The sequence below is a fragment of the Hypomesus nipponensis genome, chromosome 17 (assembly GCF_054491055.1).
Source record: "Hypomesus nipponensis isolate SF chromosome 17, ASM5449105v1, whole genome shotgun sequence".
Lineage (NCBI taxonomy): Eukaryota > Metazoa > Chordata > Actinopteri > Osmeriformes > Osmeridae > Hypomesus > Hypomesus nipponensis.
The window spans coordinates 21,032,020-21,047,500 of NC_140377.1; the positions used below are offsets into that span (position 1 = coordinate 21,032,020).

The window sequence follows — 15,481 nt, forward strand, 5'->3', positions numbered from 1 at the left end:
GTTCAATCTCAATAACAAGTGGAGCCGACCCCCTCCGCGTGTGAGAGAGTCCTGCTGATTCATCCTTTTTAAATATGAATGTGGTCAATACGAGCCGGCGCAGCCAATGGCAGTGGTCGATGTGGACTGTTTGATGGCAGCGCCAGGAGCCCACTGACGTCAAAGACGTCGTGAGAGCTGGAGGGCCGCGTCAAATCCCTCTCCTCCATTTCCTCTTCTGTTTACCCTCCCCTTCTCTCCCTCCCTTCCTTCCTTCCCTCTCCTATACTCTATCTTCTCTCCATCTCTCCCTCCAATTCTCCCTCTCCTTCATTCCTTGCCTGGGCCTGTCGCCCTTTATCACTTCCCTCTCCACCTCCCGCCCCCCCCCCCCCTCTCCATCCCTCACTCCCCCCTATTCTTTCATTTCCTGTGTTGCTTCCCCTCCGCCCCCCCCCTCCCCCCGCCGCCCCGCCCACGCTCTCGACGTCACGGCGACTGCAGTCTGAGCCTGGGGAAGAACATCAAACATCCGTCTATCAATACAGCAGAGGAATGGAGGGAGGAGGCAGAGAAAAGGAGGTGTACAGAGGCCGGCCTCAAGCCCGTCACGCCGAGAGCGGGTCGCCCCTTGGGCACCCGGCCGGTTGCCAGGTTTGAGAGGGGATGCCACACACGGCCCCCTAATAAGGTCCTTGAAGTGATTCTATTAGTCACATATGGGTGACTCACCCTCGGTGCTGCCGAGGTGCCAAATTTGAGGCTGCAACATTGAGAAGGGGAAGAAGACCGGCAGAGCAGGAAGAGAGGGAGGGAGGGAGGGAGGGAGGGAGGGAGGGAGGGAGGGAGGGAGGGAGGGAGGGAGGGGAGGGAGGGAGGGAGGGAGGGAGGGAGGGAGGGAGGGAGGGAGGGAGGGAGGGAGGGGATTTATTGCACAGAGGGGCCTGGAGTCTTAGAGGGGGTGCTTATAAGAGGGGGAGAGGGATGGTGATATAGTGAGGGTGGTGAGAGAGCTGGACCAGTAAACAAGAGGATGCAGTGGAAGAGAGGAAGGCCAGTAAAAAACAGTATGTGTGTGTGTGTGAGAGAGAGAGAGAGAGAGAGAGAGAGAGAGAGAGGGAGCAGCATACAGACAGAGTGAGACGCTAAGTGATTAGCATTCTAAAGGGATTGCCTGCTGAGTCAGGAGACTTTGCAACATTGCTCTTTCATGGCCACACACACGCACAACAGAGAGAGAGAGAGAGAGAGAGAGAGAGAGAGAGAGAGAGAGACATAGAGAGAGACATAGAGAGAGACATAGAGAGAGACATAGAGAGAGACATAGAGAGAGAGAGAGACATAGAGAGAGAGAGAGAGAGAGAGAGAGAGAGAGAGAGAGAGAGAGAGAGAGAGAGAGAGAGAGGAAAAAGAAGGGGAAGAATTGACCATTGCTACTCTTTCATGTACCCAGATGAATATTTAGTGTCTTTCTGGGTGTACACATGGTGTACACTTTCTGACATGTGCACACACACACACACACACACACGTGCACACACAGACACACAAGTAGCCGAGATGAAACAGAGTCTCCTGTAGTGCTGATTTCCCACTCTTACCTTCAAAGCATCCACACAGTTCATGCATATTCTTTTTAAAACCACATGAATCACAGCTGATTTGGCCTTAAACCCACTTGGATATTATTACAATATCTAAGCTGACATGTACCGAATAACACTAGGCTCCCTCCAGGGGACCGCATATCTCGGGTCCGTTATCTATCATTATGAATGGACACTTTTATCGAGTCCAACGTGAGTCAGGTACAGATTTAGATTGTGAACATGCCCAGGGGTCTAGCCAGGTAATTAAGTATTTCCTTTTTTGAATGGGACGCGTTGTGAAAACGTGTGGTGCAGAGACATCTGGTGGTTAACAGTGGAAAGTAATTCTCTGAAACTCGTATGTGTTTGTGCGCGTGCGCGTGTGTCTAATTACTAGCGAGGTCTGAAAATAGCCTTGGACTATGACGTTAGCGTCTCTGCCAGGGGGAATAAATACATCGATGAGAGGAGAAGAAGTGAGAGAGGTCGAACACCAAGGTGGCCCCTCCACCACTGCTCTTTCAGGAACAGCAACATCTTGCGTGTAAAACATTTAGCCACGGTCAATGTTGCACTCGAAGAAAAAAGTCGCGCACACCATTTTTATTTTTTTAAAGAATTGTTTAGACACTTTTTAAAAAAAAAATTATTGATGAAAAGCATAATCAAACACATGCAGTGGATGGTTTACATGTCACCACTTCTCTTTTCTGCGCAAAAAAAGTAAGACAGCAATTACTTACGAAAACAAATACATTGATACTAACAATGGAGTAAGTTATATTTCGCTATGTAGTTAACGAGATACTTTGATTAGGGGCCTGTTACAAGCCAATAATATTATATAGAAACACATGCAATTAGTCAGGAGGAAGAACAGTTTGGGCCGTTTCAGCATCTAAACACACTCATTTCTACACATATTTAATCCACGCCAGGGATGGGCCGGTCACACTCGGCTCCAGAACAAATTACATGGGCATTTTTTTCACAAGGGGGGCAAGCATTTACAAAGCATGTATGAGAGTCAGAATAAGAATAAGAATAAGACACCTGCATATTCTGCAGGAAAGTGTAGCCATCTTGATATTTATTTTATAGCCAATACCATTATTTCTTATTTATACTTTAAGAAAACATAATTTTGGAGCCGACCTCGGGCCGGTAATGATTTGTTATGGTAAGGAATACTTCATAGCTATGATCAAGAAGTGAATCCGTCAACTAAAATTTATTTTATATTCTTTTTTATATACTTTTTTTTCTTCAGCGCCGTTAATATGACGTAGGCTATAATGATTTTCGTTAAAAAAAGGAAAATAATGAATGCATGGAGGAAAATTCCACTCTTTATTTCCTCTTTATTTTTCATGAACACGTAAGCCCACGTCATGAATCCATTGAACGGCGGAGGGATATTTTGACATAGTTCCGGGATCTGGAATTACTTTCACTGTTGGAAAACACTCGAGGAGCGTATTGATACAGCCGTAGAACACACCGATAACAGGTGCATGACGCAAAACAGACAACCGACAACATTCAAGAAAATATTTTGCTTTGGGGCTTTACTACTAGTTTTCTTTCTATATAAACAAACGCAAAGACGTCGAAAGAACCTGCACAACCCCGAGGACAATAGCAACAGAATGACAAGGTAAACATTTCGCCGCTTCGGTGCACTTGCTGCAAATAACGTTAGCTGGATAGCTTGCTAACATCAGCTAGTTCGCAGTTTATATGGTGTCTAAACGCGAATGACGTTTGCTGCTGCAGTTATCGTGTTCGCTAACAAGCTCGCCTGGCTAATTCAAACATACGGAAAAAATACTAACAAATTAAGTGTTGACTTTCCATTGTGCTACGTAGGGTAACGTTTAAGGACCTATACTACAGTACGTTGCTTAAACAAACAATAGTCTCATGGTTTTACCACGACCAGTATTAATTAAGCCAGCTTCACAACGTTAAAAGGTTCTCAGTTCTGTGTGGCAGTTTGGCTGGCAGGTTATCCATACATGACATATGGCAGGAAATCAATGGGATACAGTCATCTAGGACATGTGCTATAAACTCGGTAGCTCATCCAGACGGAACGAGGCTTTACAGTGTCTCCGTGGCAGTTGCAGAGAAATGCCCTTGTACAGAATGTGTAGACTCACTCAAATCTTGATGTACCTCAATACTTAAAATAAAGGACACAGTAGTTTTGTGGAGCCCGATGTGGTGAACTGTTGTGTCACCACACCCTGTGGTGATGATGACTAATGATGCTGCATACTGGTCCGCTTTAAGTCCGATGGAGACACCTGTAGCAGGGGAGGTTCCAGACCATTTCAAATCGGGGGGGCCAAGCTGGGGGCCAGTTGTACTGTTGGAAGGGCCAGTTAAATTAGACAGTACTGTTGTCATATTGTTTTCTTCATTGCATTGCAGGCATTGACAGGCAAAATACAATATTTTTTATTTTTCCGACTTGATATTTAGGGGGGCCACATGGCCCCCCACCACAGAACTGCCCCTGACCTGTAGTCAAGGTTGCTGTCAACTCCATTTCAACTGTTCATATGTCATTTATGCCTAACTTCATAGTAAAAATTCTGCTGGAATTGTTGTAAATGCTTGTGGTTTTTCCAAGTGTGTGTGTCTTCAGATCTGAACTTTTTTCAGTCAGTTAGTTAGTGAGCACAGCGGTGCTAGTGGTAGATAGCATGTCTCTTTATTTTGTGAATGTGTGTCACAACATTTCATCAACATGACCCAACTGCCTTTGAGGGCCAACAGAAAGCGGGGATGGGAAAATAATTGCACGCACACTCTCTCTCTCACACACACACACACACACACACACAAAAGCCTACAAGCCAGCCCTATAACAAAAGAGAACATTGAATGATTCTTAGCATTGCGTGTGTGACTCAGGGAGCCCATTTCAGTTTAATTGAAGACGCACACACACACACACAAACACACACAGGCTATGCAAACGCACTTCTCAAACGACACACAGCAGGATCTGTTAGTGTGGCTCTCGTTGTCATAGGGTGTGTTCAGGCGTGTGTCAACATTGCTCAGGCCAGCCTTCATTCTCTGACTGTCCTCTTGCATAGCCGCCTCGTCTGTTAGCCTGCTCTGTCTGGCACAGTTCTGCTATATCAGTTTCAGATATGGAATATCTTAACTACAGCAATAAAGGACTGGAGGATAAGCTATTCAACCTGGTTCCTTTAATACCTCTTGTAACTAACTTCATCTTATCGACCACCAGCAAAGTATTCCGATCAAGCATGCTAGATTACGGAACAGTAGCTCTCCAGAAGCATGGTTGTAGAGGCCTGGCGTGCCGGCGTTCTTGGAAAAGGTCGAGGTTCTTGGAAAAGAGCCCAGTTTGTGGTTTTCTGGTTGGCTCTGTGGCGTTTGAGGAAATGGCTCGTCCTGCTGTTGTATTCCCATCACCAGTCTCACCCAACCACGGCACACAACGGCTCGTCCTGGCTTGGCTTCAAACCGAACGGCAATCATCCAAACCACCAGATAGATTTCTCATCCGTCCTAAAGTCTCCAATCCCTCCCTCATATGCTGCTGAGAGCGTTGGAGCTGGATTTGCTCGGCTCTCTGGGGTAGGCGCCAGACCAGGCCCAGGCCCGGCCCCAGGCCAGTTCAGCTGGTCGGAGCCACTGGCGGAGCTCATCTCGTGTGCTGCTAATCAGTTCCTGGCGCTCGGTGCTGCCAGCTAACTCTCCCCGATGCTGTGTCGTGGGTTCTCCAGCCAAGCCAGACCTGACTTATGGAGGTGTTAGAGAGGGTTCATGACTGTAGCTGCAGCCGCTGTTTTGATAAGGACCTGGAGTTGAGCTGGTGTTGGTGTGAGGAGGGGAGGGGAGGGGGGGGGGGGCTTTCCTGGAAAGCTGTCGATGACTGTTGCTGTAGGTGTAGTCCAGCATGATTTTAAAAGCCTTACGGTGTTCTAACTTGCGCTAGTGGCATTCTTAATGTCAAGTGTGTTAGTTTTTAATATTTATTTTTTACAATTTCAATCAGTCTGCCTGTCAATCTAGGGTAAAGGAGGGGGTGACAAGTGAAGTTGTAGACTTGTCTCCAGACCAGTGGAATAAGCCGAACCAGATTTCAGATGCACTGTCGGGGGGGGGCATTTGTAGTGTAGGGTCAGTCAGTGGCATTTGACCTGTCTTTATCAGTTTAACCTTTGACCATAAGTAATATAGTGACTTGTGTGGTTTTCCATCGAGCGTCATAGTTGAAGGGTCACAATCACTAAAGCCTTTTGACCGCGACGCAACCTTCCGCGTGCATTGACCTGGGAGAATAACATCTGTTCCTTTGCCTCCTACACCCCCCCCCCCCCCCCCCCACACAAACACACACACACACACACACTGATATAATCTATTCCTTGTACAAGTGGAGGAAGGAACCAAAAGACCATAAAAAAAGGTTGGATGTGTGATTCTCTCCACGAGGAAATGAATTTCCTGCCTGTGTTTGTGTGCCTTGAGTGATTATTCCCCTCAGATAACTCCAGAGAGGGGAACTTGAGACGACTTCACTTCAACAGGCTGGTATGGTAGTCCTTCTGCTCTCCGTGTGGGTGAACAGTGGGCTCTGTGTAGCCTGATCAGGGTGGCCCCAAAACTAACTGGCCGAGGAGATAAACATGTCATGGGTTACGGCCAAAACAACAGATCTCTCTGTGAACGACCGAAATAACTGAACAGAAAATAACTGAACAGAAAATAACTGAACAGAAAATAACTTGTGTGAAAAGTGTTTACTTTCAGAAAAAGTTATTTGAGTGTGTTCTCTCTCCCAGCGCTCCTAGCCCTCTGCGGTGTGTGTGTGTGTGTGTGTGTGTGCATTGGAAAGCCAAGTCAACAGCTTGTGTGTGTGTGTGTGCTGTGTAATGCTAAGTAAGGCAATATTTCCAGTCATGTTGAGCAGGCATGGTCACGTTGCATGTTGAGTAATTGGTAGTTGATAGTTATTTTCCATCTCCCGCACACAAGGCTGTTCCTCCAGCCTTTCCCTCCACCCTCCCTCCCCTCCTCCCCATCCTCTCCTTCTGGGTTGAGCCGGAGGGGGGTCAGGAAGTAGCCTGGAGTTGGATCCAGGATGCTTGTCTTGTTTAGCTTGTTCTTGTGAAATTTCATGTAGAGGAGTCGTGTGTGTGTGTGTGTGTGTGTGGTGAATATTGAGTGAGCACTGCTGTTTGTGTTAGGACTAAGGACTTATCACACACACACAGACAAACATATATACACACACACACACAATCTGGTGCATAAGCAGGAGGCACTTGAGATCTGAGGAAAACTGAAATTAAATTCATCCAAACCGCTCAGTCCTTTGCAGCCAATTAAATCATAACACTTGTTTCAGGCTTGTTTCTGTGTCACCCACTTACCCTATTATCTCCCCGCCCCCTTTCTTTCCCCCCTCCCTTTTGACTCCCCCCCCCCCCCTTCTCTCCCCCCTCCCTGCAGAGTCACATCACTCTGCTGACCGTCAAACCCACAGTGGCTCAACACACCAACACACAAACACCAGCATGTCAGGTAAGATGGAGATTTTACCTTCAGTTGATGTTTTTCTCCCTCCCCTGTTCTCTTGAGCAGACGACTGTCCATCTCTCCCTGTCTGGTGTATGTGACACCTCGTGTATGTGACACCTCGTCTCTCTGTCTCTGTCGGTCTCTCTCTCTCTCTCTCTCTGTCTCTCTCTCTGTCTCTCTCTCTCTCTCTGTCTGTCTCTCTCTCTCTCTCTCTCTCTCTCTCTCTCTCTGTCTCTCTCTCTGTCTCTGTCTCTCTCTCTGTCTCTCTCTCTCTGTCTGTCTCTCTCTCTCTCTCTCTCTCTCTCTCTCTCTCTGTCTGTCTCTCTGTGTCTTGCAGGCAGCTACACCCCAGCCCCAGGGGGCCCCTTCTCGGCCCTCACCCCCAGTATGTGGCCTCAGGACATTCTGGCGAAGTACTACCAGGTGAGGAACACGGGGGGCAGGGGGACCTGGGGGAGGCCCTCTGAGAGGCCGCTGTAGAATGACATAATCATCATCATCATCATGTTCTACACTGTGGGCATGTTGATGACCATGTTAAGAGCGTCACTGGGAAGGGACTGACTCTGTGGACGTCATGATTGGCTGGGAGTCACTTCTACTGTGAGGCCCCAGTCATGGAACATGACCCTGATGGTCTTCAGTCAGGCCTCCCACTGATCTGGCGTCATAATGGGAGTTATTCTCATCAGTGACATCAGGCCTTTGAATTATGCTTGTTGAACACTGCTGTTGTTCTTTTTTGTGTCTGTGTGTCCGTGTGTGTTTGTGTATGTGCGTGTCTGTGTGTCCGTGTGCAGAAAGACAGTTCAGAGGAGTCTGACCTGCAGTACGATGAGTTTGGCTTCAGACTGGACAGTGAAGGTGAGGACAGACCTGTTTCCCCTCTCTTTCTGTCTCTCTCTCTGTCTCTCTCTCTGTCTCTCTCACTGTCTCTCTCTCTCTCTCTCTGTCTCTCTCTCCCTGTCTCTCTCTCCCTGTCTCTCTCTCTCTCTCTCTGTCTCTCTCTCTGTCTCTCTCTCTCTCCCTCCCTCCCCCCCTCTCTCTCACAGCCACGGTGAAGGATTCTCTCCTCCAACATTAGGTCCAGCCCCAGAGCTAAGATGATTCTCACCGTGGACTGATGGGCAGGCCCAAATGTAATTTGCGAGTGCAGAATTCCGACAAATTCAAATAAAATGCAGTGGTCTGAGGCTAGCCTGGCTGCCAGCCCAACTTCTCCCCGCCCACAAAAAAATGTGGTCGGGAAGTTGGGTCTGGAGGGTCTCATATTGGGAACAACTACATAAAACCAGGATCTGGGCGGACTAATGAAATTCCCAGGAAGGGCTTTATACGATGATGGACAGATGATCAACAATAACGTAATCAACAACGTCACGAAAGAGCCCTTGGGTTGAATTTGTTTTCAACAAACAACATATTACGTAGCTCTGATTGGTTGTCGGTCTATCCAATTGAGCGGAGAGGCATTTGTTTTACGAGTTCGGTTGAAACACGCCCCGTAGTCACAGCCCAACGGAGAGTTTTCAGACTCATATTCTGACTAGAATTATGAGTATGAGCAAAAATTCAATAAACTTGTCAACTCATATTACGTCCCTATTCTTTTGAAATATTTAACTTGTAAACAGAGCCCATTGCCACCAGTGTAGGTTGGTCTGTGATAGCAATCAAAGGAAGTCTGTCAACCCTGAAACTGATACAGTAACATTCACATTAGTCTGTAGCCAGTATTAAAACATTAGCCAAAAATGCAGAGATTCAGCCCTGAAGAATTGACACGGAAACACTTAACCCAAATTACAGCAATTGACAGGGCCAGTGAGTTTTCAGGCGATCTTTATGAGGATGGATCAATACTTTTTTCCAAAGTCTGTCAACATTCAATTGACCATGTTCAGCGTCAAACTGTTGTGAAACATCTTCGGTCGCGCAGATTTTGTGAAAATAATCTGCAGATTTAGTTTGGGTTTGCTGATGGGGAGACACGGGCCCTCTCTCTCTCTGGGCCTCGTCGCGTTCAGCCTCTCTCTCCACGCTGGGCCTCGTCACGTTCAGCCTCTCTCTCTGGGCCTCGACGCGTTCAGCCTCTCTCTCCACGCTGGGCCTCGTCACGTTCAGCCTCTCTCTCTCCACGCTGGGCCTCGTCACGTTCAGCCTCTCTCTCTCCACGCTGGGCCTCTTCACGTTCAGCCTCTCTCTCTCTCTCCACGCTGGGCCTCGTCACGTTCAGCCTCTCTCTCTCCACGCTGGGCCTCGTCACATTCAGCCTCTCTCTCTCTCCACGCTGGGCCTCGTCACGTTCAACCTCTCTCCACGCTGGGCCTCGTCACGTTCAACCTCTCTCCACGCTGGGCCTCGTCACGTTCAACCTCTCTCCACGCTGGGCCTCGTCACGTTCAACCTCTCTCCACGCTGGGCCTCGTCACGTTCAACCTCTCTCCACGCTGGGCCTCTTCACGTTCAGCCTCTCTCTCTCTCCACGCTGGGCCTCGTCACGTTCAGCCTCTCTCTCTCCACGCTGGGCCTCATCACATTCAGCCTCTCTCTCTCTCCACGCTGGGCCTCGTCACGTTCAACCTCTCTCCACGCTGGGCCTCGTTGGTAGAGCAGCCACTAACACAGGGTGAAGACCGAGGTCTCCCTGGCAGATCTGGGTAGGGTTGTATTCATTGATAGGAAAGCTGGAGAGAGACATGCAAGCAGAGAGAAAGGTGGAGAGGGAGAGGGGGGAGGGGGGAGAGACATGCCGGAAATGTCCCGAGCCAGATTCGAACCCATGCCCCCCTAGCGTTAGCTCTCAGCCCTAGTTGTACAGCACGCGTTCTTACCTGGTGAGTTGTCGCGGGTCGCCTGTGACTTCGCTAACGTTTGGTTCTCTTCCCTCCCTTCCCGCCCCCCCCCCTCCCCCCAGACGGCCCCGAGCGCCAGGTGCCCCTGGGCGGCGAGGGCTCGCCCCAGCGCGAGGACCCCCAGCAGCGGCTGCGCTGGCAGGCCCACCTGGAGTTCACCCACAACCACACGGTGGGCGACCTCACCTGGGAGCTGATCTCGCCCTGCCTGCCGCGCTCCGAGCGCCTGCGCACCCTGGTGCTGGGGGGCATCCCCCACAGCATGAGGCCTCAGGTGAGGGGGGAGGGGGGTGCTGGGGAGGGGGGCGAGGCTGCCATCCATCTGCAAACAGGATGCACTGTAACCTACCTTCATCACTGCCTCTTATATCCTCCCTCTCTCCCTCCCCTCCCTCCCTCCAGCTGTGGATGCGTCTGTCCGGGGCCCTCCAGAAGAAGAGGAGCTCTGAGATGACATACAGAGAGATCGTCAAGAACAGCTCCAACGACGACACCACGGCTGCCAAACAGGTGAGCCGCCCGCCCCTGCCTGGAAAGAGAGGGGGAGGCGGAGGGGGGAGGCAGGCAGGCAGGGCAGGGCAGGGAGGCAGAGGGGGGAGACTGACGGGAGGAGGAGAATGCAGTGCACTATAGAGGGAAATTGGGCAAAGAATCGTTTTTGAACGTGACACAAACACACAATCAGTGGCGGTCCTCGCACATTTGGCGCCCCGGTCAAGTTTTTCATTTACACCCAGCCCACGGAATGAGCACCGCTACTACCTGGTGGCGATAAAACGAAGGAAAATGCTACACGGCACCGTCTCAGCAAGCAGGGGTGCCTGCAGCAGCCTGAAGGGGGCGCCAATATGCCAATTCCCCACAAACTGAAATGATGGATAAGACAAGAAAGATTTCTTTCTTTTTTTTATGATCGTGCGCCCACACGTGACATGAAAAAATGCCGCCCCGGGTGCCCGGTCTGCCCGTGCCTAAAACCGCCCCTGCACACAATGTACTTAGAAACCTGGTGTCTTTCTCACCGTCTCATTTGTCTTTTTTCTTATTTTCCGTTGTATCTCCAGATAGAGAAGGACCTCCTGAGGACCATGCCCTCCAACGCCTGCTTCTGCAGCCCGCTCAGCGTGGGTGTGCCTAGACTCAGACGGCTGCTGAGGGGGCTGGCCTGGCTCTACCCTGACATAGGCTACTGCCAGGGCACTGGCATGGTAACCGCTCTCACACACACAGACACACACACACACGCACACACACACGCGGTCCACAGTTTTCTTGGTTATTTTATTTATGAGCCTCTCCTCTCTCTTCCCCCCCCCCTCTCCTCGACCGTGCTCTCTCTCTCTCTCTCTTTCTCTCTCTCTCTCTCTCTCTCTCTCTCTCTCTCTCTCTCTCTCTGTCTCTGTCTCTGTCTCTCTCTCTGTCTCTCTCTCCTCTCCCTGCCCTCCAGGTGGTGTCGTGCCTGCTGCTGTTCCTGGAGGAGGAGGACGTGCTGTGGATGATGTGTGCCCTGGTGGAGGACCTGCTGCCGCCGGCCTACTTCACCTCCACGCTGCTGGGCGTGCAGACGGACCAGAGGGTGCTGAGGCAGCTGCTGGTGCAGTACCTGCCCCGCCTCGACCGCCTGCTGCAGGAGCACGACATTGGTGAGGGGGGGGGGGGAAGAGGGAGAGAGGGGGCGAGGGAAGGAGAGGGTCATTGGGGGAGGGGAGTGAGAGGGTAACAAGGGGGATAGACTAGAGGTCAACGTGTGAGAAGGGAAGAGGTAAATGAGGGGATCGTGGAATGTTGTCTGACGATCCACGGCATAGGAAGCCATGGATGTTGGACCTAAATGAACCCCTCCCCTGAACCCCTCCCCTCCCCTGTGGTCAGCTGTCTCTGACCACCCCTCTCTCCTCCCCTCAGAGCTGTCTCTGACCACCCTCTCTCCTCCCCTCAGAGCTGTCTCTGATCACCCTCTCTCCTCCCCTCAGAGCTGTCTCTGATCACCCTCTCTCCTCCCCTCAGAGCTGTCTCTGATCACCCTCTCTCCTCCCCTCAGAGCTGTCTCTGACCACCCTCCTCTCTCCTCCCCTCAGAGCTGTCTCTGACCACCCTCTCTCCTCCCCTCAGAGCTGTCTCTGACCACCCTCTCTCCTCCCCTCAGAGCTGTCTCTGACCACCCTCTCTCCTCCCCTCAGAGCTGTCTCTGATCACCCTCTCTCCTCCCCTCAGAGCTGTCTCTGACCACCCTCTCTCCTCCCCTCAGAGCTGTCTCTGACCACCCTCTCTCCTCCCCTCAGAGCTGTCTCTGACCACCCTCTCTCCTCCCCTCAGAGCTGTCTCTGACCACCCTCTCTCCTCCCCTCAGAGCTGTCTCTGACCACCCTCTCTCCTCCCCTCAGAGCTGTCTCTGACCACCCTCTCTCCTCCCCTCAGAGCTGTCTCTGACCACCCTCTCTCCTCCCCTCAGAGCTGTCTCTGACCACCCTCTCTCCTCCCCTCAGAGCTGTCTCTGACCACCCTCTCTCCTCCCCTCAGAGCTGTCTTTGACCACCCTCTCTCCTCCCCTCAGAGCTGTCTCTGACCACCCTCTCTCCTCCCCTCAGAGCTGTCTCTGACCACCCTCTCTCCTCCCCTCAGAGCTGTCTCTGATCACCCTCTCTCCTCCCCTCAGAGCTGTCTCTGACCACCCTCTCTCCTCCCCTCAGAGCTGTCTCTGACCACCCTCTCTCCTCCCCTCAGAGCTGTCTCTGACCACCCTCTCTCCTCCCCTCAGAGCTGTCTCTGATCACCCTCCACTGGTTCCTGACGTCCTTTGCCAGCGTGGTGGACATCCGCGTGCTGCTGAGGATCTGGGACCTGCTGTTCTACCAGGGCTCCCTGGTGCTCTTCCAGGTCACGCTGGGCATGCTGAAGATCAAGGAGGAGGAGCTGGTGGCGTCGGAGAACTCGGCATCCATCTTCAACACGCTGTCCGACCTGCCCAGCCAGCTGGTGGACGGGCCTGCAGTACTGGGCGAGGCCATGCGGCTGGCGGGGGCGCTGTCCCAGGACACGCTGGAGGCCCAGAGGCACAAACACCTGGCTTACATCCTCAACGAACAGGCCCAGCTCAGCACCGGCAATGGTCACCAGGGCAACGCCAACCTCAACAAGGTGTGTGTGTGTGTGTGTTGGTTGGTCGCCTTGTAGTACACGTGTGTGTTGGTTACTGCCCATGTAACTTGGACGTGTGTGTGTGCAATGTCATCCTGTATTCATTTCGCAGACGCTTTTATCTGAATTTATGTCTCTCAATCTATGTCTCTCTCCCTCCCTGCCTCCTTCCCTCCCTTTCTTTCTCCCTCTCTTTCCCTCCCTCCCTCTCCGTCTCTCTCTCCCTCCCTCTCCTTCTCTCCCTCCCTCTCCTTCTCCTTCTCTCCCTCCCTCCTTCTCTCCCTCCCTACCTCCCTCTCCTTCTCCTTCTCCTTCTCCTTCTCTCCCTCCCTACCTCCCTCCCTCTCTCTCTCCCCCTCTCTCCCTACCTCCCTCTCCCTCAGGTGGTACGTCGGCAGTCTCTGCGCAGGAAGTCCACCCTGAGCTCTCTGCTGTTTGGGGAGGACGAGGCAGAGGCTCTGAAGTCTAAGAACATCAAGCAGACTGAGCTGGTGGAGGCCCTAAGAGAGGCCATCACCCGCACGGCCGACCACTTCCACTGCCTGGACCCCCGGCACTCCAGCACTGTGAGTCACTCCACTGAGGCACTCCAGCACTGTGAGTCACTCTGCTGAGTCACTCCAGCACTGTGAGTCACTCCAGCACTGTGAGTCACTCCAGAACTGTGAGTCACTCCGCTGAGTCACTCCAGAACTGTGAGTCACTCTGCTGAGTCACTCCAGCACTGTGAGTCACTCTGCTGAGTCACTCCAGCCCTGTGAGTCACTCTGCTGAGTCACTCCAGCCCTGTGAGTCACTCTGCTGAGTCACTCCAGCCCTGTGAGTCACAACCAAATCCCTCCAGCGATGTGAGTCCCTTGACTGAATCACCCCACACACAGCAATGCTGAGCCACAGAGTGGATGTACCGACTCGGTTCTGTGTGCCCTGCCTGCTGTAGGAGCTGACTCCAGACTACTCCATGGAGAGCCACCAGAGAGACCACGAGAACTTCCTGGTGGTGTCCCGTAACCGACGGAGACGGGCCAAAGCCCTGCTGGACTTTGAGCGCCATGACGACGACGAATTGGGCTTCAGGAAGAACGACATCATCACGGTGAGTGGGCGTGTCGTAGACCCCCGCCACAGACCGACGTCAACACACGAGCGTGTGTGTTTGGATGCTGCTGAACGCCAAGTTTCATGTATCTGAACGGCTCTCGTCTTCCCCCTCCTCCAGATCGTTTCCCAGAAGGACGAACACTGCTGGGTGGGAGAGCTCAACAGCCTGAGAGGTGGGTCCTGCCAAACACCCCCCCCCTCCACCGAGACCAGTGGTACAGTCCACTGTAGGCCGGTCCCACGGTCATGTGACCCTGCTAACGTGACCCCCCCTCTTTCCCCCCTCCAGGCTGGTTTCCTGCCAAGTTTGTGGAGATCCTCGATGAAAGGAGCAAAGAGGTGTGTGGTATTGATCCAGACCGCTTCAATGATCCCCAAAAGGACCCCCTTCATTTGCAGCTTACCCACGGCCCATACATTTATCATACAAATTACCCCCACGTTCCCCTCCTTGCGTCAGTGTCGCGCCAAGTCAGCTCCTTTCGTCCCATTGACCGTGATTGGCCCAGGTTCAACACCTCTGACATTATAGGGTTTAGTAGCCTTCCCCCTGCGTCAGCTGTAACCCGGTCCACTGATTGGTCCTCCCTCCCTCCCCCCCCCCCAGTACTCGCTGGCGGGAGACGACTCTGTGACGGAGGCGGTGACGGACCTGGTGAGGGGGGCGCTGTGCCCCGCCCTGAAGGCCATCTTCCAGCACGGCCTGAAGAAGCCTTCCATCCTGGGGGGGCCCTGCCACCCCTGGCTCTACATCGAGGAGGTAGGGGGGCCCCTGGAGCCTTAGCTGACGGCTGTGTGTGTGTGTGTGAATAGGATGTGTGATGTGTGTGTGTTTTCTGCAGGCTGCCAGCAGAGAGGTGGAGAGAGACTTCAACTCTGTCTACTCCAGACTGGTTCTGTGTAAGACGTACAGGTGAAGACACACACACACACACAGACAGACAAACACAGACAGACAGACAGGTTTTAAGAGGTACTCTCCTCATCCACAGACAGACAGACAGACAGACAGGCTTTAAGAGGTACTCTCCTCATTGACCACCTCTCTGTTTCCTCTCTCTCCCTCCAGGTTAGATGAAGACGGCAAAGTCCTCACTCCGGAGGAGCTGCTGTACAGAGTGAGTCACTTTCCTCCCAGAGTCGCTGTCATGGTTACGGTTAGAGCAGTTGGCATGTCACAAGGGATGTGGAGTCCCACAGGACCGAGGGCTGGAGAGGTGTGTTGGTGGTGAGCAGGCTCACAGCGCC

At 52.2% G+C, this 15,481-nt stretch overlaps 1 protein-coding gene across 1 annotated transcript in view; it reads left to right on the plus strand.

Annotated features, from left to right (window-relative positions):
- Nucleotides 1-2,981: 2,981 nt before the first annotated feature.
- sgsm3 (small G protein signaling modulator 3) overlaps nucleotides 2,982-15,481 on the plus strand; it is a 17,175-nt gene continuing 4,675 nt past the window's right edge. Inside the window, exons 1-16 of the mRNA XM_084678393.1 lie at nucleotides 2,982-3,225; nucleotides 7,071-7,142; nucleotides 7,477-7,562; nucleotides 7,940-8,003; nucleotides 10,057-10,268; nucleotides 10,397-10,504; nucleotides 11,059-11,202; nucleotides 11,442-11,637; nucleotides 12,753-13,132; nucleotides 13,516-13,698; nucleotides 14,073-14,228; nucleotides 14,352-14,406; nucleotides 14,523-14,572; nucleotides 14,841-14,993; nucleotides 15,076-15,146; nucleotides 15,303-15,351. Of these exons, the coding sequence (XP_084534519.1) occupies nucleotides 7,136-7,142; nucleotides 7,477-7,562; nucleotides 7,940-8,003; nucleotides 10,057-10,268; nucleotides 10,397-10,504; nucleotides 11,059-11,202; nucleotides 11,442-11,637; nucleotides 12,753-13,132; nucleotides 13,516-13,698; nucleotides 14,073-14,228; nucleotides 14,352-14,406; nucleotides 14,523-14,572; nucleotides 14,841-14,993; nucleotides 15,076-15,146; nucleotides 15,303-15,351 (1,914 nt within the window). The 5' untranslated portion in view covers nucleotides 2,982-3,225; nucleotides 7,071-7,135. The remainder of the gene's footprint in view (nucleotides 3,226-7,070; nucleotides 7,143-7,476; nucleotides 7,563-7,939; nucleotides 8,004-10,056; nucleotides 10,269-10,396; nucleotides 10,505-11,058; nucleotides 11,203-11,441; nucleotides 11,638-12,752; nucleotides 13,133-13,515; nucleotides 13,699-14,072; nucleotides 14,229-14,351; nucleotides 14,407-14,522; nucleotides 14,573-14,840; nucleotides 14,994-15,075; nucleotides 15,147-15,302; nucleotides 15,352-15,481) is intronic.